This window comes from Epinephelus lanceolatus, chromosome 23 (assembly GCF_041903045.1).
Source record: "Epinephelus lanceolatus isolate andai-2023 chromosome 23, ASM4190304v1, whole genome shotgun sequence".
NCBI lineage: Eukaryota > Metazoa > Chordata > Actinopteri > Perciformes > Serranidae > Epinephelus > Epinephelus lanceolatus.
Window position 1 is genome coordinate 14,517,387 of NC_135756.1, and position 25,449 is coordinate 14,542,835.

The 25,449-nt window shown below is 40.0% G+C and overlaps 3 protein-coding genes across 6 annotated transcripts in view; 2 read left to right on the plus strand and 1 right to left on the minus strand.

Annotated features, from left to right (window-relative positions):
• tspan11 (tetraspanin 11) overlaps window positions 1-19,618 on the minus strand; it is a 46,403-nt gene extending 26,785 nt beyond the window's left edge. Inside the window, exons 1-2 of one of the 4 annotated variants that reach the window (XM_078165441.1) lie at window positions 19,536-19,618; window positions 4,328-4,435 (exon numbers count right to left, since the gene is read on the minus strand). In XM_078165441.1, coding sequence (XP_078021567.1) covers window positions 4,328-4,414 — 87 coding nt within the window. In that variant the 5' untranslated portion in view covers window positions 4,415-4,435; window positions 19,536-19,618. Of the gene's footprint in view, window positions 1-4,327; window positions 4,436-9,095; window positions 9,369-15,614; window positions 15,753-19,535 lie in introns of those variants that run through there. The other 3 variants (XM_078165440.1, XM_078165439.1, XM_033615296.2) reach the window with 3 other exon arrangements.
• Window positions 14,586-17,536, plus strand: LOC117249142 (E3 ubiquitin-protein ligase TRIM39-like). The gene is made up of 2 exons (XM_033614548.2): window positions 14,586-14,721; window positions 14,884-17,536. Exon 2 carries the CDS (start codon window positions 14,886-14,888, stop codon window positions 16,515-16,517), a length of 1,632 nt encoding a protein of 543 aa, XP_033470439.2. The 5' UTR covers window positions 14,586-14,721; window positions 14,884-14,885; the 3' UTR covers window positions 16,518-17,536.
• Window positions 18,534-21,409, plus strand: LOC117249613 (E3 ubiquitin-protein ligase TRIM39-like). The gene is made up of 2 exons (XM_033615354.2): window positions 18,534-18,646; window positions 18,805-21,409. The coding sequence occupies exon 2, from the start codon at window positions 18,807-18,809 to the stop codon at window positions 20,436-20,438; it is 1,632 nt and encodes a 543-aa protein (XP_033471245.2). The 5' UTR covers window positions 18,534-18,646; window positions 18,805-18,806; the 3' UTR covers window positions 20,439-21,409.
• Window positions 21,410-25,449: the final 4,040 nt, after the last annotated feature.

Genomic DNA, 25,449 nt, shown 5'->3' on the forward strand with positions numbered 1-25,449 from the left:
CTTTAACCTCTCTCACACACAGATTCGTCCCAATCTCTCCACACACAGTATTCACTTTGCCTCAGACTTCAAAATGCTTCAAAGTGACCCCAGACACTTTGCACAGTAGCTGTAAGAGCATACACTTTTAGCAGCGAATTGCAGTATCATAAAGTGTGGTGCCAGAGAGCAGACATTCTGACATACTGTTTCCCATCCAACACTGACAAGCCCTAAATAATCTATGACTCACTTTGGGCCGAGTCCACAGCTCAGCTTTTTCCCACTCAGAACTCTGCTTAATTCTCTACATGGCTCCTCTCTAATGTCTCTCTGCCTGCAGTTTGAAAGGAACATTATATTAACTTTGTCTTAGCACAAAATTAAGATTGCTCTTTCACTAAACATCAACCGGGAAAATTAGCTTTAACTACTCTTAACTGAAAATATGATGTAGCAGCAACCTCTGGAGTTGAACACTGAAGCGAGAGCGGAGGTGCCAAAGACTGCAGTTCCACAAATGGCCACATGTGCTGGCTCCAAAGCCAGTCAAACCCCGAGGACACTGATGTTAAAATGCCCAACTTAACAGCAGAAATAAACATGATTACAGCCTGGTACAAAAAATATTTTGGTCTCTGTAGCTAATTTAACCATTTATGACACCGGTATGGGGGTGAACTTTTATATAACTCACCTATTTACATTTTATTATGACTTAAAGTTACACATAATTAAAGGGGAGCAGCTATGAGCAACAGGTGGGTATTACCCATTGACAAGTTCCTACCATGGCAACAATGTTGGTTAGGTAACATAACCACAGCATAACCCTGAATTCCCCAAAAGTATAGACGAGCCATAGTTGTTGCACCTCCCTGGGAACAGCTCTAGAGATGGACCCCCAGTCAGCAGCCGCAGCAACCTAAATCCAGGCGGCACATACCCAAGCTCTGGGGTACTGAACAGCCCCGACTCCCCGCCGCGTCACTTAACTTTCTGTTGCTGAAGTTACACAGGTAAGACCCGGCACTGCTGGACACCAGCCCACTGTTACATTTGCACTGGGGGGTTTGCGCTGGCCAAATTCGAGCCACTGACATTACAGCTGCTGACCAAAGGTCCATCTCCCGAACTGCTACCTGCTCTCCTCCAGTCAGGGTTCCACGCTAAGGTTTTTTTTTCACTTGCCCGGTCGGGCAAGTTGGTCAGAGATCTACTTGCCCGAAGTCAGTTTTTACTTGCCCTATAAAAATTGTTTAATTTAAGCAGCTATCAGATAACAAAGACAGCAGTTATTACTGTAATTACAGTGTCAGGGCTTAAAGTGAAAAATTTGTCAATCGTTCTCCGTCTATAATTTTGCGCCCTACTTGAGCCATGCCCACCTCTATTTATTTTTCACCCCTCTCTCCAGTTCTGCTGTATTAACACTGGGTTTAATATATTTTGCTTCCATCTCTCTGCCCTGCTCTACTCAACTTCAGTGCTACTTAGCTCTCTCTCTACTCTACCAGTAGACTACCACATCCACCTGTTGCACAAAACGCACACAGCAGTGTTTCCCCTAGGATGGAGTTGTAGCAGAGGAGGTGAAGCACACGCATGAAAAATAATTTTCACATGCGTGAAACTTTTTTGTATGCTTGCAAAGCACAGCCTCCTGGGATGTTTCTATGTATCTACTGGCACCAGAAGGGCTCTTTAGGACTAAGTACATACAGTACATGTGTGCACAGTAATGAGCAGGTGAAATGTCTGTCTAGCTTACATATGAGGTGTCTCAAGATTTAGGAACATACAATTTTATTGAATATAATAAAAGTAAAAAGTCACATGATATGCTGCTGTTTTGTGCTATGACCTATTTAAGTGCTGGAAGTTGTTATTTACGTGACAACGCCTACACGCAACACAAGCTCAGCACGTGCTGCGCTGCTGTGCGAGCAGCTGTTTGTCTGTGCGTAACAGCAGTCTGTTGATGGTTATTTATACACTGTCCATAACAACAACTTTGTCAGCTGACAAACTGCACCGGGCTCGGGGTCAGGTTTGGTCAGGAAAATGCGGCCCGAGCCGCTCTAGCATGCTCACCTGTGTGCGTGGCGGAACTCCGCCGTGCGCGATACAGAGAGCAGAGGAGAACTGTTAACGCGTGACCATGTAGAGACAGAAATGACATAACACTATAAATAGTATATTGTTATGTTATTATATGAAGCGTCCGTCGCGCAAAATAATATCAATGGGGGCTGTGGGCAGGACATTGTTACACAGCGCGTGCCTGTGACTTCAGGCAGAGAGACCGCTGCATCAGAGCCGAAGGAGCACGTTTTAAAATACATTTATTTTATCAATTAGTTATTAACTTTTACTATTTTTAGCAACTTGCCTGATCGGGCAAGTGAGTTGTTAGTTTACATGCCCAACCTTGAGTTTTACTTGCCCCGGGCAATCGGGCAATCATTATTGTTGAGCCTTGTCCAGGTGAAGCAATCCACAGCAGCGGGGAGTGAGGCAGAGGGACCGTGGGGTGGCTAACATTAGCTAAGTAAAGTAGCTAATACTTATCTCATTTGTGGTCTGATAAACAAAGAGAAAGAGCAGGGCAAGGACAGGCAAAGTAAATGAGCTGTGCGCAACTCTACAATGAAATAAGATTAAATAAATCAATGTATTAGAAACACTGGGTTACTGTATGAAGCCTGTGCAAATGTGTGTGGTCCCCTGGTGGGAGGGGCTTAGGACAGAGAGATTTCTGTGTACCCAAAGTTTAACTGTAACATTTTGGTTGCCTAAAACAAGTCTTGTTCAGTATTTGGTTGTATTAACAGACCCTCGAAGGAGTTGGACTTGTCTGGTAAGTATATTTATTTAATGGCTTTAAACCTGTTTATCGCAAGCGAAAAATTAGCATTTGCATTATCACACTTAACCATAGCTATAAATTCACCGTGCTAACCAGGCTAGCAGCTAACATTAGGCTGATATCGCACTACACGACATTTTTGTAAACTCTGACAGTCACTACATCAGAATAAACCATTGTGCCATGACTTGGCCGACAGACATAACACACTACACAATGGTCCACGACCAATTATCGCTGGTCGTCTTTCACGACATGTGTGATGTCATCGGATTAGTCTTGTCTTACTTTTATTATTATTACTACTATTATTTCAGTCACTATGACTGTTCATGTACCAGCTGAAATGTTACTGTACTAACGTAAGTGGCACCGGCAGATGGCAGGAGTTAATTTGAAGTACTTTATGCAAACTAAGCAAGTCACTGAATCCTCCACAACAAGTTCCTGTAAATGTTTCAAAATAAAAGCCACAATAAAATAAAGGGATTCTCTCAACCAAAGTTATGAGGAGCTTTTAATTTGAAACAGATACAGAAGAGTTGAGTTTGAAATGGATGCATTAATTTCATCAAGGCAAACGGGAGCGGATAAAAGTAAAAATCTAAAAATATAGAGGGAATAATAAATAACGGCCCATTTATAATGTAGTCTGTTTCAAATGAAGCTGGTAGCCTCTGCAGTTGTGGTGAGTAAAATTCCTGCTACTATTTATATCCTTCTCTATTATGAAGAAATACCATTCTCTGCTAGCTTGAGGCTAACGGCAGTAGCCACCGGACAGAAAAAGTGCCTCTGCTGTTTCACACCATCATTTTTCCCTTTTTACTCTGTCATGGTAACATCCCCAGAGGAAATATCAAAGAGTCTGGGAGGTTGTTGTCATACAGTTGTTCATGGCAGCAAATTGGTGTGTTTCTATTGGTCAAAGTGACGGCTGTGATGAAAGAAGTCATGAAAGAAAATTAAACATTCTAGACTTTCTGTCAGGGACGTCATGAAGCATCCCAGACACTACGACACTTGTTGTCTACTATGACTACACGAGATGAAACGATAGATCATCTCGTACAACACTCATTGTCATTCACAATCCAAGCCGACACCGTACGACGCTGCGTTGGGCTATAATCAGGCTGATATCGTGTAGTGTGAACCCAGCATTCGGGTTAGTTCCACCCTCAGGTCTAAACATGGTCACTTCTGGCTCCAGAAATCCAAGATGGCAACAGCCAAAAAGCCAAATTTGAGGCTTCAAAATGGGAATCCACAAACCAACGAGGCTAATTCAATTTTTTAGACAGTGAATGGTATTTATACTTACACTGCAATGCATTGGCTGCCCAAATCTTATTCACATTGTGAGTAAACAAGAGTGAATAGAAAAAAAGTGTAACCGCTTGAAAGGCTTTTCCTGTAAAGTTTTTTTGTGAGTGTAAGTAGCTTAAGAAGAAGACGACATTTCCAGCTCTCACTTACCCAGAAGAGAAAGTTGAAAACAAAGAGCAGGTACTTGAGACACACTGTCAGCCAGTCCTCCTGGTCGTCTTTATACACCGCCGACATCTTCCTTCCTCCTGTTCAGCTCTGAAAGTGCAGATTTCTTTCTCAGTGCAAGAAGAGGATAATGGGAAATACATACGAAAAGTGCAAAGAACAAACTCCAAGTGTATTGCTAATATGACTCAACATGTAAAGTCAGAACATAATTGAATTTCTCTCCCTCTGATAAACTTTTTCTACTGCAACCCAAATGCCGTCGCCTTTATCTGGGAGACAGGAAAATAAGGATGACAGTGCATATACATTAACACTGACACTGACAGGTAGCAGCACCGGTCCAAATTAGTCAGGCAAAGCCAACCTAATCATGTCAGGAAACAGCTTATTGTCGTTCAACAGCTCTGCATAAAATGTGTGCCACAGCAAGAGAGAGTAATCAGAGGGATTTTGTTTGCCACAGGGACACAGCTGCCTATCACATGTCACAACAAACGCAACATCCAGTCTCTGCGTTTACAGTTTGCATGCTTTACCATGTCAAATAAAATGACTGTTGTCACATCGGTACTCCTCCTAGCTGCACATAACTCCCAGCTGATCACACAGTAGTATCAAGTAACAAGCTCACGGGGCCCATTGAAAAAAAACAAGCCATGCCGACAAGCTAAAGTCATATTTCTGTCTCTACACCTCACCTTTTATTTGCACTTGTCGCAATTTTCTAACTCCTTCTGCTATATTTTTATTAACAGGGTCCCCACTGGGGTGTGTCGTACTAGCCTAGTTGTTAAATGATGCAGCATCCAAGTTCACAACATCACCTCCTCTTGTTATGTCCACAAACCGCATCTTTAAATTATTCATAGCACCAAACGGACCATAAACCTTTGCATCCTTAATTGAGTTGAACACAGTTTCAGCTCTGTGAATAAAAGGCCATGGGGTGTGGAAGCACTTAGACCCATAACATTGATCTACACGGTATCCTTCAGTGAACAGCAGCTGTGGGAATAGTGCAGGTTTTGGGTTTGTTGACCAGGGATTCATACACCAGCATATGTCTAATAACCATCTAAAACAGTCAGGATAGGTCATAAGTGAAAGCAGAAACCTCAGAGACTGTCCGTAGCACATATAACCAAGCTATCTCTATGACTAAACAGAGCTAGAGGTAAGTTAGAGGAAATGCCTTTGTTTGATTGTTGTAATTAGGGTAAACTTTTACTTTTATTGTAATGACTGCTACTATGGAAGCAGATAAGGGACATCAGTGGTTGAATTTTAATAGCCACTAAATCCTTAATACAATCTTGGTTTGTTTTTTTGTTTTTTGTGTTCACATACAGATCAAAAAATTCAAGTTTTAGAATTCAAAAAAAATTCTTTCAGGTTGCTCAAATTTCATTGGTCCATTCTGAATGGACCGCAAGTGACACACATAACGTGTCAAGTTTGTAAAAAGCACACTTTATTTTTAAGAACAGTGAATTTCCGGCACACAACTGAAGTGCTGTTTCCTGCTGTAGAGTGAGTGACTAATGGACAGCTGCCTGACAGAGACAGTAAACTAGCTCTACAACACAGCCAAACGCAAGTATGATACTGAATATATAAAAGTGTGTGGACCTTGAACTAATGACTAAGGAGAAATGTGGACCCCGGGGCTGGACCAGTTGGGAACCACCAATCTAGAACATCTTTCCCAATTCAACAGGTTCGTTCGAGATGAGCCAGGCCTGCACAGATTCGATCACCGGCGATCGGCGCACAATGCATGCCGGTTAGTTTTGTGTGCGACTTCATCCCGACTTGCTCTGACGTATTACAAAAGTGGATGGCGATAAAGCCGTGTGAGCGAGGCGGCCGCAGTTTTTAGAGCCAGGCGCTGCAGTTGCTCTCCACCGAGTGCACTGCCTGGCTCTCACCTGATCTAACAGCTGACTGGTTCAGATGCCGACTCAACAATATGACATTTTAGATGAACTACTTATTTTTGTTGAATTTTAGAGATTAAGGTTGTATTTGTCTGATCTGAAGGTTTATTCTGTGAACAGAAAACATGTTGTGTGACTGATGGTGAAAACAAACTGATATATGGGTCTGATCACTTTTTTAATGAATTGAAATCATTCCAGACAGGATGTAAGTGTGTCTGTGACTTCCTGCTGGAAACTGTCGGGAAACTGTCCAACTTCACCGCAGCTTTTTGTCACCTCCCCCTGCTGCGGCCGCCTGCTCTTGTCTACTTTCCAGGCGAGGCGCAGTTCATCTCGAAAGAACCTATTGTCTATGGCAGCGGTTCCCAGCTGGTGGGTAACGGTCCAAAAGTGGGTCGCGGGTCCATCCTGAATGGACCATAAGTGACTCGTGAACGAATCAACTTTGTAAAAAACACACATCATTTTGTAGGACTGTGAATTTTCAGCACAGTGCTGTTATTTTAGGTCCTGTTAACAATGATTTCAACCGAAAACGTTAAACTTTAGCTGCTTTTTGGCTGATTGTTTGTACGACAGTGGCATTTTGGGTGCCTGAAAATGCAACGTTTTGAAAATGGGTTCGGACTCCCGAGCTCTGTTTGTGCTGCTCACCCTGTTGAATTTATCAACGCTTCTCCAGCAAAGTGTGGATTAAGGGCCGTTTCATAGTTGATGCACCCAATGCGAGCAGGCAACGCAAGCAACACTCTTCCTTTCATAGTCAACACATTGAACGCAAGCGACGTGGGCGTCACTTGAAATGCAATATATCGCTTGCACAATAGAGGGTAGCAGAGTCATGGGGTACATTCCGGCTAGCTAGTACTGCTGTAGCTAGCTAGTACTGCTATTTTATTAGAGTGCAGGGCACTAGAACCTTCATATAAATGGGGGTGTGCCCATATGAGTTTGCAAAATTTTTCCTTCTTGCCCGCCATATTTCATACCTGTTTCTTCTGTGAATAACAAAAAGTGGTTAATTTCAAGTACGTCGCTTGCATTATCACCCCTGCTGGCAACGCGTGGTATTACATGCGTCACGTATCAAAAAAATGGACAACACATTTTGAGACACAAGCACACATCATGGCAGCCAATGTGTCTTGATGCGTCCCAGCGCCTTCGCGTCTTCGTTCCTTTGAGTCGACTATGAAACGGCCCTTACTGTAGCAACTCCACCTTGTCATACGTCCAGACAAACGTTGGGTTGCCATTTTGTTTGTCCATACATCAACACTCCGTAGAGGGAAGCGCATGTGTTCAGGCGCATGTCGTGTCACTGCAAATTCACACTGCCAACTACTGGCCTGGCAGGTACAGTACAGCGATTTTCGTCATTTTTGCGGATCCGTGTGCACAGCGATTGATATCAAAATGATTTAGTCTGAAAGCGGAACTTTTTTCCAAAATGAAAATGAGAAACAATTTTGTGGTGCGTTCCATATAGATCTTACTGTTAGTAAGACGGTAGGAAAGACAGGAAGCTGTGCAAAATAACGCAGCGGCACGTCATGACACGCCTCTTTGAGGCAGTTCTATCAGTAGCAGTCTTGTACAAACTCAGAGGACTACGAGTTTCAAAAGACAGATGAAAGCAAAGATGGCTGCGCCCTATATTTGTGGCTCTGCTCTTTAGTATTATTTTCAGCGTTTAGCAAATTTTAGTCTTCATTTTAATTACTCGTACACATTATAATGCCTTATGGGAATGCTTTATGATGTGTTGTTGTGCGTGGAATATCTTGTATGTGTTGTTTATCCCTTGGTGTTGGTGAAAGCAGCTAGCAGTGTTGCTAATAATAAAGGCTCCGCTACTGCAAAAGCGACGACCGCTTTCTTGGAGGCATCCATCTTTGTTTACGCTTAAGTCGTAAATGGTACAAACGCAAACAGGGACGCATTTCGCCTATTTAAAACCGGAAGTTAGGACATTTTACAACATCATCTTGAGTCTCACCGCTCATAGGAATGTAATTGGATCACAGCATTAAAGTGCCAGCTACTTCACAGACGGCATGCTAGCTTGACGACATAGCCAAACGTATGAAGTTGAATATATAACTGTGTGGACCTTGAACTAATCACTAAGGAGGAATGTGGACGCCGGGGCTGGACCAGTTGTGAACCGCTACAACTGAAGAAGTTTTTGTAATGATACACTGACACATACTTTATTTGATTAACGGTATACGACAGCTACAGTACAGACCCAGCCCAGCCCTCACCTGATTAAATCACCTGTGACAACGTGCTCCTTTAAACATTAATGCGCGAATTAAAGTTCACCACAAAAGCTAACATACAGGTTAAGTAATACACTCATAAGGTCCCAGACATGTCGTGCTTATTTTTTAAAACTTGCTAATAAAATACAGTGGGTAAAACAGGCACTTCGTGTTTTATAGCATCTAAGCTAACGTGGCTTTCCTTTAATGACCGCTGCCCGTCCAGATGCGTTCACGGCATCGTCAGTTACCCACTAAGATGGTCTCTTCTTGTATTGATAACATGTCCTGCCTCGGAGATTTCGGACTTTGACCGCAGCTGGTGTCCTTCAGCCCATAACTCAAGTCAATTCGTGTCTTTTACGGTTTAGGACAAACTTTGTCTCCTCTGGTTTCCAGGACGGGGTGTAACGTTTGGCTCGAGCATCCTGACAGAAAATAAAACGTCCCTCCACCTGCGTCGTTGATGCGCAGGACAAAGTTTAACCACATTACCTTACAGTCACTAATGTTTTCGCCTCGTAGCCGAAACATACTCACCAGACCAAGGTTTGGTGCGGATATAAACCCTCGTTTTGATGCTGCTGCCGTCAGGACACAGTGGACAGCACTGCAGCTGTGAGCGTTTGGTCCAGTCAAGCTTGTTGCATTCAGGGTGTCCGACAGCTGGTCTGTGTCTGTGCTGCCTTTGGGTGCAGCTCGTAATTATCAACGTTGGCAGGCATTAACAGGAATTCACACTCAGAAACGAGCAGCTTGACAGAAAGACACAGGGATCAAACTGCGTGTTTTTTCTTCTAATGTGACAACAGTGTGTATTTTTTATGAAATGTATTTATCAGGGACCATGTGCACATTAATCTCAAACAGATTTCTATCAACTGCCATGTACGGTGAGTTCAATTTCAGTTGTACAACCCATTTCATCTGCAATGTAAATAGACATAAAGCAAAATATAAAAGTTGAGGTATATTTTGTGGGTGTATAAAGTATAAATGCAGATACTACAAGTGTCAAATTAACATTCAAAGGTTTTATGAACTAACTTTAACTGAAAATGTATCACATAAGTAAGATATATGCTGTCGGTGGTGGAGGAAGCATCTTATCACATCTTTTACCACAGTAAAAGCAGGCAAACAGTCTTTTAAAAATAAATGTCCTTCAATATTTTAAGTTTAATTTAATATAATCTTGATAAGGTCAATGTTCGCCCCGGTTAGGGCCTGTTTGAAGGGTATATATGGTTATTTGCGATGCTATAGTAGAAGTAAGGGTTGCAATCGACAATTAGACATTAGACAAGGACCTTTTGTTATTTCTGACACTTGAAATATGGACTACCTTCGCTTTCTGAGCTGGGACATAATGCATTTAAAGTAATATATATTGCAACATATCAGAACTTTATATTTTGTATCGCTAATCTGAATCTGCAAAGTAACTTCAGTCATCAAATAAATGTGGTGGAGTAAAAAGTGCAACATCGGCTTCCAAAAAGTACCAGAGTAGAAGTATAAAGTTGCAAAGTACATGTACCTCAAAACTGAATTAGTTACGTTCTGTAAAAAGCTGACACCATAAACGTGTTTTTGGACTTGTATTAGATGTTGTCATATTTCTGACCGTCCCTGAAGGCAGCACAGTGTGAACTTGTGGAAAGGGTCACAATGAGGAGTGACAGAGGAGGAAATGGAGCTGCTACCCTTCACCACAAGATAGGCTGAATACCACCGAGCCGTGCACAGCATAACCTTGGTTACAATGTAACCACATACCCCCTCAAGAATTCCTGAATGAGGTGTACATGAATACACAAAGATAAAGACGGGAAGAAAGCACGGACGGTGACCAAACTTAGTGTGTAGGCTTTTTTTTTGTGCAAGGCCAGGGTGCACATACATGAACATCTGTTAATAAATGTACAGTTGGAGCTCTTACTGTTGACTTGGATACGTCTTATGAATTCCAGCCAAGCTAGTAAGACTAACAACTGATTTTCAAATTGCTCTTTATGTAAATAATTCTGAAATGAGTGAACAGAGCGCCTCTTTTTTTTCTCCAGGAGTCGTATAATTACCAAAGGAATGCAACTGTTCGCAGGATTTGTGAAAGAAAAAGAAGAAACTCAGAAATAACAACTCGGAAATAATAACACAGCGAGACTTCCTCTCGGACCAAAACAGACTCTTCACAATGTATTTGCCTCCTTTTCCACGTCAGTAATTCAATAAGCTTGCAAGCTGTTAGGAGTAGATGGTGGCTGCAGGGGAGGGAGCTCTGCAGTGGTTACCTGGACTGGCGACAATCAGCCTACCGAAACAGCATTACTTAGCAGAGGATGTCATCCATTAGGTCAAGTTTTCCTAACAAACATCATCCAACCGGAGCTTGGAAAAAAAGGTGCAGAATATCATCGTTCTGTGGAGAGGAATTTGGAATCTGTCTGCTTCCATTTCCTTGTATTTGCATAGGTGACACATGGTAGAGCAAACAGAAATGTGGTTGTCCCGAAAGCCCGCTCATCTCTATGCCCAGCCAGTGCCTCTGTGTCCAGTCTCATGCTGCTGCAGTTTGTGTCCCGCTAAGGAGCAGGGCATGACTGAGCGTGCATGTCAAATACAAGCAAGGGGGGAGGCAAGCATTATGTGCACTGGAGTGACAAAAGGAGGTACATGTGTGAAGATCGTGACAAAAAAATACATGTACACTTGCAACCGCAGTGTCATGCATCCATCTATTCAAATTTCACATTATGTTTGCCAAGTTTTAGCATCTTGTACCCCCGTTCAACTGCTCGATAACGCACATAGCTAATCAGCCAACCACGTGGCAGCAACTCAGTGCATTTAGGCATGTAGACATGGTCAAGACGACCTGCTGAAGTTCAAACTGAGCATCAGAATGGGACAAAAGGGCTGGTCTGCCAGAAACTGCTGATCTACTGGGATTTTCACACACAACCATCTCTAAGGTTTACAGAGGATGGTCCCATAAAGAGAAAATATTGAGTGAGGAGAAATGCCTTGCTGGTGCCAGAGGTCAGAGGAGAATGGCCAGACTGGTTCAAGATGATAGAAAGGCAACAGTAACTCAAATAACCACTGGTTACAACCAAGGTCTGCAGAAGACCATCTCTGAACCAACAACACGTCCAACCTTGAAGCAGATGGGCTACAGCAGCAGAAGACCACACCAGGTGCCACTCCTGCCAGCTAACAACAGGAAACTGAGGCTACAGTTCACACAGGCTCACCAAAACTGGACAATAGAAGATTGGAAAAACGTTGCCTGGTCTGATGAGTCTGGATTTCTGCTGCCACATTCAGATGGTAGGGTCAGAATTTGGCATCATGGATCCATCCTGCCTTGTATCAACGGTTCAGGCTGGTGGTGGTGGTGTAATGGTGTGGGGGAGATTTTCTTGGCACACTTTGGGCCCCTTAGTACCAACTGAGCATGGTTTAAACACTACAGCCTACCTGAGTATTGTTGCTGACCGTGTCCATCCCTTTGTGACCACAGTGTACCCATCTTCTGATGGCTACTTCCAGCAGGATAACACACCATGTCACAAAGCTCAGATCATCTCAAACTGGTTTCTTGAACATGACAATGAGTTCACTGTACTCCAATGGCCTCCACAGTCACCAGATCTCAATCCTATAGAGCACCTTTGGGATGTGGTGGAACGGGAGATTCTCATCATGGATGTGCAGCCAAGAAATCTGCAGCAACTGTGTGATGCTATCATGTCAATATGGACCAAAATCTAGTTGAAACTATGACACCAAGAATTAAGGCAGTTCTGAAGGCAAAAGGGGTCCAACCTGGTACGAGCAAGGTGTACCTAATAAAGTGGCTAAAGCACAAAATATTTCAGACTTTGCCCTTATTCCAAAAAAGATCATATTCCCACCAAGCTGTTGACATGGCAAATGAAAATGAATATTCCACCAATATTCCTGCACGGTCATGGAGGACCTAGAAAAGTCATGGAATTTCACAGTCACGTTTTCTGTTCTGATTTGATTTAATATAATCAGCCTTTAATACATCTTAGTAATTATGTCCACAGAATATTAATCTCAGGAGGGTTTGAACAAGCTGTTTTCTGTAGATACTTAAGGTATTCAGGATGTTTTGATATTTGGGTTCTGAACGGCACTGTTTTGAAGCACTTTATATGTTTTATTTGCAGTTTTATAAAGACCAGAGGTTCAGCTCCCAGGAGTTCCCTGTAAAAGTGTAAGTGGGGCAAAGTTTGAGCCACTCAGCTCCTGCTTGTTGTGCCTGACCCCTTGTGGTCAGACTCACCTAGATGCCACATGACAGACCGTGAAAGACCATGACAACTTTATTTAAATATCAAGTGAAAGGTAAAGGACACTTATAATAATAATCTGAGCCGCTCCGTGGCAAAAATAAGCACTTTTAATGGACATACAGTGACGATGTCCAGTTGCCCCATGTACCTCCATTGCAGCTTGTTTCACAGCTGCCGGCTCCCTCACTCATCAGAAACGCTACTGTTTGTATCAGCCTCTTTGTTCAATTTACACGGGGAAATAGGGGCCAGGTTGAAAAATGACGAAATTATCCTTTAAGTCAGTACCCCAACAATCTCCAAAGTAATTTTTACTTTGCACTTTTTATTGAGGGAATGAGTCAATCTATTAATCAAAATCATCACTTTTCACTGTATAAAATATTTTCGTAACAAACATCCATTTCAAGGAAGGGAAATTTAAAAATTATTTTAATAAAACACAGGGTCATGTTTTGTTCTAACTCAGGTAGAGGTATCTGAAAACCCCCTTTGAGTATTACTGCTTGAACCTGCCACATGCCCCCAACCTTTGGAATTAAAATTGTTTACAAATTAGCAATGAGCTACAATTAGCAAGTTAGCTATGAGCTAAATTAATAAGTTCGCTATGAGCAAAAATGAGCATATTACATAGGGTGACCCTGGACGGGATGTGAAATGTGGACATGTCCGGGCAAAAGAGGACGTTTGGTCAGCCTAATATTACATATGAGCTAAATTAGCAAGTTAGCTATGAGCTAAATAAGTAAGTTAGCTATGAGCTAAATTAGCAAGTTAGCTATGAGCTAAATAAGTAAGTTAGCTATGAGCTACAATTAGCAAGTTAGCTATGAGCTACAATTAGCAAGTTAGCTATGAGCTAAAATGAGCATATTACCTATGAGCTAAATTAGCAAGCTAGCTATGAGCTAAATTAATAAGTTCGCTATGAGCAAAAATGAGCATATTACATAGGGTGACCCTGGACGGGATGTGAAATGTGGACATGTCCGGGCAAAAGAGGACGTTTGGTCAGCCTAATATTACATATGAGCTAAATTAGCAAGTTAGCTATGAGCTAAATAAGTAAGTTAGCTATGAGCTAAATTAGCAAGTTAGCTATGAGCTAAATAAGTAAGTTAGCTATGAGCTACAATTAGCAAGTTAGCTATGAGCTACAATTAGCAAGTTAGCTATGAGCTAAAATGAGCATATTACCTATGAGCTAAATTAGCAAGCTAGCTATGAGCTAAATTAGCAAGTTGGGGTCATCCCTATGTTTCCCAGGTTCTATGTTCCCTGCTTACCACCCAAAAAGGTTCTATGTTTCCCGCTTACTAAAAAAAAGGTTCTATGTTCCCCGCTTATCCAAAAAAGGCAGGAAACATAGCAGTTGCATTAATATGTTGTTTTAACATCTCTAAACACACACAACAGAACATAATAGGGAGAAATTACAATGAGAAACATACCCTTTGGGCGATCTATGGTGGGCAATCTGGGCAATTATATCCTTTCCAGAAGGTTGGGAAACATAGGACCTTTTTTGTGTAAGCGGGGAACATAGAACCTTTTTTGCAGGGTTAAGTGGGAAACATATAACCCGGGAAACATAGATACGCTCCCAATTAGCTATGAGCTAACTTGAGAGAGCATCTTTAACTTCACAAATACTGATACTCCTGTGAATGGAGCTGAAAGAGTTAAATGTTATCAGAAATGGAGCAGGGGAGGAGACGTTACCAACGTCAACATGCTGAAACGAAACTTAATGCAGAGACTGAAGGAGTCGTTTTCAAAGTGTAGTTTGCTTTGACATTGTTGCGCAGCTGCTTTTAAAACCTGCTACTTTACAGGTAAGAAAGATAATATAGTTCAACTGTTCCCTTTTCTTCTGTGTTTCTTGTTGAACATGTGATAAGTTAAAGCAAATATAAACTGTTTAAACACATGATTCAGCCTATTCAGTTGAATGATGTGAGTTGTAATTGTGTTTTTATTTATGACTTATTGTCCAGATATGGCAACTTCCAGCTGTCTGCTGTCAGAGGACAAGTTCCTTTGTTCTGTCTGTCTGGATGTGTTCACTGAGCCAGTCTCAACGCCATGTGGACACAACTTCTGCAGTGCATGTATCTATAAGTATTGGGACAGCAGGGACATTTGCCAGTGTCCATTATGCAAAACAACATTTTCTCCAAGACCTCAACTCCAAGTCAACACTTTTGTGTCTGAGTTACTCGCTGAGTTTAAGTCGTCAGCTCAAGTTAAAGCCTCAACTCCAGACCCACAACTTCCTGGAACAGCAGACGTTCTTTGTGATATCTGCTCTGATTTAAAGGAAAAGGCCGTCAAATCTTGCCTGACGTGTCTTGCGTCTTTCTGTGAAGTTCACCTTGAGCCTCATCACAGAGTTCCTACTTTTAAGAGCCACACATTATTAGACCCTGTGAAGAATCTTGATGACAAAATGTGCAAGACACACAACAAGATAACAGAACTGTATTGCAGGACTGACCAGGCCTGTATTTGTGTCTTGTGCATCAAAACTGATCACAGGAGTCACAGTGTTGTCCCACTTGAGGAAGAATATGAAGCAGTGATGGCAAAGAAAGATGAGACCATGGCAAATATCCAAAAGATGATAGAGTCACGGTGTGAGAAGATAGCTGAGATTGAAGAGTCACTTGAAGTCAGTCAGAGAGAAGCTGAGAAAGAGAAAGAAGCCAGTGTGCAGGTCTTCACTGACCTGATCCGCTCCATCCAGAGAAGCCAGGCCGAGCTGGTTGAGCTGATCGAGGAGAGGTACAGAGCAACAAAGCAAAAGGCCGAAGGTTTCCTCACAGAACTGAGGATGGAAGTCGCTGAGCTCCAGAGCAGAAGCAGCCAGCTGGAGCAGCTGTCACAGTCTGAGGATCACCATCATTTTCTCCAGAGCTTCTCAACCCTGTGCTCTCCTTCAAACAAGGACTGGACCAACGTCAGTGTTCACAGCCATCTGTCTTTGGAGGCAGTGAGAGGGGCTGTGAGTCTGCTGAAACAAAGACTTGATGAAATAATGGAGGAGGATCCTGAGATCAAAATGAACAGAATGAGAGAACATGCAGTGGACTTGACCTTTGACCCTGACACAGCATATTGCTCACTTGTTATCAGCCAGGATGGAAAACAAGTGACAGATGTAGGCACAGAACAGAAACTTCCCTACAGTCCAAAGAGGTTTGAAGTGTGTGCAGAGGTTTTGGCAAAGGAGGGGTTCACATCAGGGAAGTTTTACTATGAAGTGCAAGTGACAGGAAAGACTAACTGGTATCTCGGAGTGGTCAGAGAGTCTGTTGAGAGAAATAAAAACATGGCTCTGTCATTTGAAAATGGTTTCTGGACCTTTGGGCTTGATGAGGGTTCATATAGAGCTTATACAACACAATGCGTTCACATCACAGTGAAAGGAAATCTTGAGAAGGTGGGCATCTTTGTGGACTATGATAAGGGAAAGGTTTCTTTCTATGATGTGAATTCTAAATCTCATATCTATTCTTTCACTGGCTGCCACTTCACAGAGACACTGTATCCATACTTCTGCCCTCAAGATTTCATGGCTGGAACAAACTCCGCCCCTCTCATCATAACCCCTGTACCTACAACACACTGAGTTTGGCCCTTCCTTAAAAGGTCCAGTGTGTAAAAGCCCAGATTCACCAAACCTGAAAGATGAAGGCCGTTGCTGTGTCGTGACCAAAAAATGTACGCATCATGAAATGTTTCTATTAAAGAGCTCAATGGATAAGAGAAAAATAATCTTACTGAATGTAACAAGTAGATTTTGATCTTGACAAACGCTCTTCAACAGCCCAACTTTGACTGACAGTCAACTATCAGCTTGGTGCATCAGAGCCTTAAGATTTAGGGGGTTTTAGTGGCATCTAGTGGTGAGGACTGCAGATTGCAACCAATTGAAACTTCTTCCAATTACAAATTTTCAGAGTCTATCGCTAGGAGGTATTTACTTGGAGCTGACTTATCTGCAGAGGTCTCTTCCTCTTCAATAACAAACAAAGTCGGTGATTTAAACCGGTTAAAAAACATGGTGGTCTCCGTAGACGAGGACCCGCTCCATATATAGATATAAACGGCTCATGCTAAGGTAACAAAATGACAATGACTCTTATTTTCGGGTGATTATACACTAAAGAAAACTGTTATTACATTAATTTCTGCCAATACATCCCCTTTAATCCTACACACTGGACCTTTAATGTCAATACACTTTACAGATGTGCAAATGTTATATTGGTAATCTCAAACTAGCCTCTCTAATATTTACATGTTTTCTCTTTATGCATGGATATATAAAAGAAGCATGACGCTGCATGACAAGTGACTTCCTGTTTCCCTCTACACTGTACATTTCTGTAAATATGATGATGTGAACTCATGATACTGATGTTGCACAGTTATATTGTCAGATCCTGTTGTATCACAATAGAGGATACAATGTTTCTCTGTTGAGACGTTCTGTTCTCTTACAATCTGCTGCTCCTGCAAAATCAGACATGTTTTGCCTTTCAAAGACCAGTGTCTAAATATTCTTCATTTTGTTGGTTTCCTGTGATTCACTGTGAATTTTGTGCTTCTGTGACAACTAGGGCTGAATAAACTGCACGTCTAAACTTGATTAGACGAGACTCTTGTCATGTCATTTCTACCTAGAAGCTGTGACACAGTATTAAAGGATAACTTTGGCATTTTTCAACCTGGACCCTATTTCCCTGTGTAATTGATTTATTATTGCCTTGTTAAGCAGAAGTCTCCTTCAGAAACATCACCAGATGTGTGTGTGATTTGGAGAGAAATAATACCTGTAGTAGTTTATAGAAAATGTATTTTAGTGTTTGTCTAAAAGATCTTCAATTGTGATTGAAAGCATCAGGCCTTTGAATTCTATCGCTGCCGTTACTTATGACAGAGTAAAAGCATGAAAAGTGGACAAAAAAAGACAGCGTAGGTTTTTATTTCACTGTTTATATATTTATTACATCTTCCTGATGCTTCTTGTTATTACACTATCACCTTTGCTGCTCTAACACCACAAATGTCCCCGTTATATGAATAACAGGTGGTTATCCTATTAGAAAAGACAATGTAACTAACATTACTGTTGTCATTCATAGCCAGTAGGTATGTCCTGGATGTATAGAAAGGGCACATGTAGGCATAAAATATGATAAAAATATATTATATGTTGTATAATAGATTTTTATTTTGCACGTTTTTATTGAGGGAATGAGTCAATCTATTAATCAAAACCATCACTTTTCAGTGTATAAAATATTTTCGTGACAAACATCCATTTCATGGAGGGGAGATATAAAAATTATTTTAAAAAAACACAGGGTCATGTTTTGTTCTAACTCAGGTAGAGGTATCTGAAAACCGCCTTTGAATATTTGTGCCTGAACCTGCCACATGCCCCCAACCTTTGGAATTAAAATTGTTTACAAATTAGCAATGAGCTAAATTACCGAGTTAGCTATAAATTAGCAAGTTAGCCCATGAGCTAAACTAGTAAGTTAGCTATGAGCTAAATTAGCAAGTCAGCTATGAGCTAAGTTGAGAGAGCATCTGGAGCTGAAAGAGTTAAATGTTATCAGAAATGGAGCAGGGGAGGAGACGTTACCAACGTCAACATGCTGAAACGAAACTTAATGCGGAGACACTTTTCAAAGTGTAGTTTGCTTTGACATTGTTGCGCAGCTGCTTTTAAAACCTGCTACTTTACAGGTAAGAAAGATAATATAGTTCAACTGTTCCCTTTTCCTCTGTTTCTTGTTGAACATGATAAGTTAAAGCAAATATAAACTGTTTAAACACATGATTCAGCCTATTCAGTTGAATGATGTGAGTTGTAATTGTGTTTTTATTTATGACTTATTGTCCAGATATGGCAACTTCCAGCTGTCTGCTGTCAGAGGACAAGTTCCTGTGTTCTGTCTGTCTGGATGTGTTCACTGAGCCAGTCTCAACGCCATGTGGACACAACTTCTGCAGTGCATGTATCCATAAGTATTGGGACAGCAGGGACATTTGCCAGTGTCCATTATGCAAAACAACATTTTCTCCAAGACCTCAACTCCAAACCAACACTGTGATGTCTGAGTTACTCGCTGAGTTTAAGTCGTCAGCTCAAGTTAAAGTCTCAACTCCAGACCCACAACTTCCTGGAACAGCAGACGTTCTTTGTGATATCTGCTCTGATTTAAAGGAAAAAGCCGTCAAATCTTGCCTGACATGTCTTGCGTCTTTCTGTGAAGTTCACCTTGAGCCTCATCACAGAGTTCCTACTTTTAAGAGCCACACATTATTAGACCCTGTGAAGAATCTTGATGACAAAATGTGCAAGACACACAACAAGATAACAGAACTGTATTGCAGGACTGACCAGGCCTGTATTTGTGTCTTGTGCATCAAAACTGATCACAGGAGTCACAGTGTTGTCCCACTTGAGGAAGAATATGAAGCAGTGATGGCAAAGAAAGATGAGACCATGGCAAATATCCAAAAGATGATAGAGTCACGGTGTGAGAAGATAGCTGAGATTGAAGAGTCACTTGAAGTCAGCCAGAGAGAAGCTGAGAAAGAGAAAGAAGCCAGTGTGCAGGTCTTCACTGACCTGATCCGCTCCATCCAGAGAAGCCAGGCCGAGCTGGTTGAGCTGATTGAGGAGAGGTACAGAGCAACAAAGCAAAAGGCCGAAGGTTTCCTCACAGAACTGAGGATGGAAGTCGCTGAGCTCCAGAGCAGAAGCAGCCAGCTGGAGCAGCTGTCACAGTCTGAGGATCACCATCATTTTCTCCAGAGCTTCTCAACCCTGTGCTCTCCTTCAAACAAGGACTGGACCAACGTCAGTGTTCACAGCCATCTGTCTTTGGAGGCAGTGAGAGGGGCTGTGAGTCTGCTGAAACAAAGACTTGATGAAATAATGGAGGAGGATCCTGAGATCAAAATGAACAGAATGAGAGAACATGCAGTGGACTTGACCTTTGACCCTGACACAGCATATTGCTCACTTGTTATCAGCCAGGATGGAAAACAAGTGACAAATGTAGGCAGAAAACAGAAACTTCCCTACAGTCCAAAGAGGTTTGAAGTGTGTGCAGAGGTTTTGGCAAAGGAGGGGTTCACATCAGGGAAGTTTTACTATGAAGTGCAAGTGACAGGAAAGACTAACTGGTATCTCGGAGTGGTCAGAGAGTCTGTTGAGAGAAAGAAAAACATGACTCTGTTAGTTGAAAATGGTTACTGGACCTTTGGGCTTAAAGAGGGTTCATATAGAGCCTATACAACACCACGTGTTGAACTCTCACTGACAGAAAAGCTTGAGAAGGTGGCCATCTTTGTGGACTATGATAAGGGAAAGGTTTCTTTCTATGATGTGAATTCTAAATCTCATATCTATTCTTTCACTGGCTGCCACTTTACAGAGACACTGTATCCATACTTCTACCCTGGACTCTATATGGATGGAACAAAGTCCGCCCCTCTCATCATAACCCCTGTACCTACAACACACTGAGTTTGGCCCTTCTTTAAAAGGTCCAGTGTGTAAAAGCCCAGATACACCAAACCTGAAAGATGAAGGCCGTTGCTGTGTCGTGACCAAAAAATGTACGCATCATGAAATGTTTCTATTAAAGAGCTCAATGGAAAAGAGAAAATTAATCTTACTGAATGTAACAAGTAGATTTTGACAAATCTCGATCTCGACAGACGGGTTTTAGTGGCATCTAGTGGTGAGGACTGCAGATTGCAACTAATTGAAATTTCCCCCGATTACAAATTTTCAGTGTCCATCACTAGGAAGTATTTACTTGGAGCTGACTTATCCGCAGAAGACTTTCCCTCTTCAATGACAAAAAAAACTCTGTGATTTAAACCGGTTAAAAAACACGGTGGTCTCCGTAGACGAGGACCCGCTCCATATATAGATATAAACGGCTCATGCTAAGGTAACAAAACGACAATGACTCTTATTTTGGGGTGATTATACACCAAAGAAAACATACTGTTATTACATTTAATTTCTGCCAATACATCCCCTTTAATCCTACACACTGGACCTTTAATGTCAATACACTTTACAGATGTGCAAATGTTATATTGGTAATCTCAAACTAGCCTCTCTAATATTTACATGTTTTCTCTTTATGCATGGATATATAAAAGAAGCATGACGCTGCATGACAAGTGACTTCCTGTTTCCCTCTCTACACTGTACATTTCTGTAAATTTGATGATGTGAACTCATGATACTAATGTTGCACAGTTATATTGTCAGATCCTGTTGTATCACAATAGAGGATATAATGTTTCTCTGTTGAGACGTTCTGTTCTCTTACAATCTGCTGCTCCTGCAAAATCAGACATGTTTTGCCTTTCAAAGACCAGTGTCTAAATATTCTTCATTTTGTTGGTTTCCTGTGATTCACGGTAATTTTTGTGCTTCTGTGACAACTGGGGCTGAATAAACTGCACATCTAAACTTGATTAGACGAGACTCTTGTCATGTCATTTCTACCTAGAAGCTGGGTTAAAGGATAACTTTGGCTTTTTCAACCTGTACCTTATTTCCCTGTGTAAACTGATTTGTTACTGCCTTGTTAAGCAGACGTCTCTTTCAGAAACATCACCAGATGTGTGTGTGATTTGGAGCTGCTATCAGCTGATGAAAATGGGTGTTCAAGACAAATAGATGTCAAGGAATTTGAACATGAGACATTTAAGTCACCTTAATGCCGCAGGTAGAAATCAGTCTCAGTGAGTCCTGGCTCCTCACAGTTTTTAACAAATTAGGCTTGCAGTGGCACTCACAGAACAGAATGTCAGCTTTGTGAGATTCGTAAATCAATCAATAGTCATCTGCCCACTGCATTCACTCCTGACTCCTGCCTATGTTCTCCTGCCCCCACACTGATTTGTGTGTGTGTGCGTGTGATAGAGTGGATTATCCTCGAGTGTGACGCATGGGCCGATATTCTTAAGCACCACTGATGGAGCTCATCCATAACTGTGACTAAAACCTGGTGTGTTTCATTGTATTTGGATTTCATTAATGGGACACGAGCCTGATTTTCCTCAGCGACAAATATCTTGTGATATTTTTCTAGAGCAAGTTACTACTGGATCTGTGGATGCAGCATGAAATGAGTGGAAGAGGTACAGATGCAGACAACAACAGTGATATATAGAATGGAAAACATCCATATACAGTTAATGTAATATAATGTGTGAATTTAAAATGGCGTTAATACACTTGCACATTTTGTCAGAGAGTATATCATTTAAAACTAACACTAAAATGAGGAAAGAAAAAAACTCCCTATTAAGTTTGAGACATACCTTTTGTCTTTTAGTGATATTGCTATGGAAACAAATAAGAGACATAAGTATTAATAGTTAATAGTGTTTCAACACTACTGAATTCATAGCATTGGAATATTTTGTTTAGAAAATGATGTATCTGGATTTATTTGGTTTGAATTCACCTCTTTGGAATGAAAATATGAAATTTCTTGATTTGCAATTTCAGAGGCTAAATTTGATTTTTTTCCCCCAGTGTTCACAAATTCAGATCCAAAAACATGTTTAAGAATTAACTTAATAATAATAATAATTATTATTATTATTATTATCATGATGTATTATTGTGCTCTTGTTTCACATCTGACGTCAGTTGTACATTGTATTGTTGAATAAAGTTTTTCAAAAAAGTTTCTTTCAGTGTCATGTTACAGAAAGCTTTTTTTTGTGGTAGGCTACATAAATTTACGAGGACATTTTTGACAATATTTTATTTCTAGTACAATTAAAATTGTATTTAATAAATAATAAAAAAGAAAAACAAAGATTTAAAAAAATCATTAATTAACAATAAAATAGATAATTGAAAATAAAAAATAAATTATTATGATTAATTATAATAATCATTATAATTAGGTTGCAAAAGTCTTGATAAAATTCAAGAGAGGACTGTGCAGCCCGGTTGAAACTATTTGAAATTTCGTGGCTTGAATTTATAGAGCTAATTTGACCAATCGAATTTGAACAAATCTGAATCTATTTTTTTATTATAAATTTGAATTTTTTTTTTTTTTAATTTGTTAAAAAAAAGAAAAGAAATTCATTTGATTTTTTTTTTTTTAATTTTTTCATTTGTTTTTTTTTTGTTTTGTTTTTTAATCCTAATCCTGTTTGTGGAAACATGGACATGGACAGGACAAAAGATCTACACAAACAGCACAGTTTCAAGGTGAACTCCCGAGATCAGTGTCACCATTTCGGCATCCAACCAAATGTCTCCCCTTCTGTACCTGAGATATGTCTTTTAATAATGGCCGGAGAAGTGTTTTGCAGAATATTATGATGTCAAATGGAAGCTGACCTTTGGCCTGTTGGTGATATAATGTCACCACTTGTCATCACTTTTTCCTGTTAGACATTTCTATGAAATTTTGTCATAATCAGTGTATGAATTTGTGAGTTTTGGCCCAAAAAAAGTTTTGTGGGGTCACAGTGACCTTGATCTTGGAACTTTGACAGGATTTTGATCTTAAGATATAACAAGAATGAGACGGATATCTGACCACAGCGGCTTCACCGGCATGAATTCAGTGGTATTTCAATATTAAGTATTGTGCCTGATAAAATTCAAATATTTGTGTCACATTTGCCTCCACACATCTCCCTGACAAACAGATGAGGATCAACTTTGTTATCAAGTGCAAAATGGAAATAGACTGATATCAGTGTTACATGAGGTTGATATTAAATATGATTGAATGTGCTCCACATGAATAATATAAAGGATAATTTGTGACCTTCAGGAACACCAGGAGAGGGCAGTGAACATTAAAAAACTCCTGGAAAAAGCGTCAAAATGGCCAGTAATGATGCTTTCTATGGATTCAAAGTGCGAGCCTGTTTTCTGCTTTGAGCCACGCCACAATCAGTGATGACACAGCAGGTGTTTTGCCTTTTGCAGCCAATGAGAAACACCTGCTGTGACTTCACTGATTGGGATGAAGCAAGAGGGCAATGTGCTTTAAAGTTTCAAGTTTATTTGTGATACAGTTTAGGAAAAAAAGTTCTCAGTACTGTAAAAAATGGGTGTATGTTTTGTTTTGTTTTTTAAAACAATTATATTTTTCTAAAAACTACTTATGTGAATTTTCCTGTCATTAGTGTGAAAATCCAGTCACATGTGAGCATCAGTGGTGGAAAAAGCAACAGTAACAGTGGCATACTTTATGGATATATCCTAAATAAAAGTCCTGCATTGCAAATTTATAATAAAATTCAACCCATTCCTATTATTTATTTAATTTATTTTTTAAATTATTATTATTTTTAATTCAATAGAATTTTAATTGTATTGGGAATAACCTTGTCAAAAATGTCTCCTTGAAACTTTTTTAAAAACGTTATTCAACAATACAATGTACAAATTACGTCAGGTGATTTTTTCTTTTTTTTTAAATTTTGTTTTAATTAAATAGAATTTTAATTGTACTCAGAATAACACTGTCAAAAATGTCTCCTTGAAACGTTAAAAAAAACTTTATTCAACAATACAATGTACAAAGTACGTCAGATGATCTTTTTTGTAAATTTTCATTTTATTTTTATTTAATAGAATTTTAATTGTACTGGGAATAACATTGTCAAAAAAATGTCTCCTTGAAACTTAAAAAAAACTTTATTCAACAATACAATGTACAAAGTACATCAGATGATCTTTTTTCATTTATATCTTTATTTTTATTAAATAGAATTTTAATTGCACTGGAATAACATTATCAAAAATGTCTCCTTGAAAATTTAAAAACAAAACAAAACAATAATACAATGTATAGATGACGTCAGGTGATTATTATTTTTTTTTTTATTATTACTTTTATTAAATAGAGTTTTAATTGTACTGGGAGTAGCATTGTCAAAAATGTCTCCTTGAAACTTTTTTTTAAAACTTTATTCAGCAATACAAAGTACAAATGACGTCAGATGATGTTTTTTTTTTAAATGTTGCTTTGTTTTTATTCTTATTAAAAAGAATTGTAATTGCACTGGGAATAACATTGTAAAAAATGTCTCCCTGAAACTTTTTTAAATTTTTTTTTCAACAATACAATGTACAAAATATGTCAGGTGATGATTTTTTATTTATTTGTATTTAATTGAATTTTAATTGTACTGGGAAAAACATTGTCAAAAATGTATCCTTGAAACTTTAAAAAAAAAAAACTTAATTAAAAATAATCATAATATTAACACATAGCTACATATTTAGAAATCTTGAAATAAACAATAAAAAACTTTTTAAACGTCCTGAAATGTAATGACGACATGAATAAAAAAAAATATTTGAAGCTCATTGGTCGTTGATGTGATTCAGATAATTCTAGAACGCCGGTCTCGGATTCTGATTGGCTGAGCGGAATTCCAAGAACTCGCTAAATTGAACTCGCGCACCTTATTTAAATATTAATATTTCACCGGAAACGGTCAGTAATACGCCACGCTACTGTACA

What these genes read in the sequence shown, in the direction of transcription:
- LOC117249613 (XM_033615354.2), top strand. Translation starts at nt 18,807, where the DNA reads ATGGCAACTTCCAGCTGTCTGCTGTCAGAGGACAAGTTCCTGTGTTCT.
- LOC117249142 (XM_033614548.2), top strand. Translation starts at nt 14,886, where the DNA reads ATGGCAACTTCCAGCTGTCTGCTGTCAGAGGACAAGTTCCTTTGTTCT.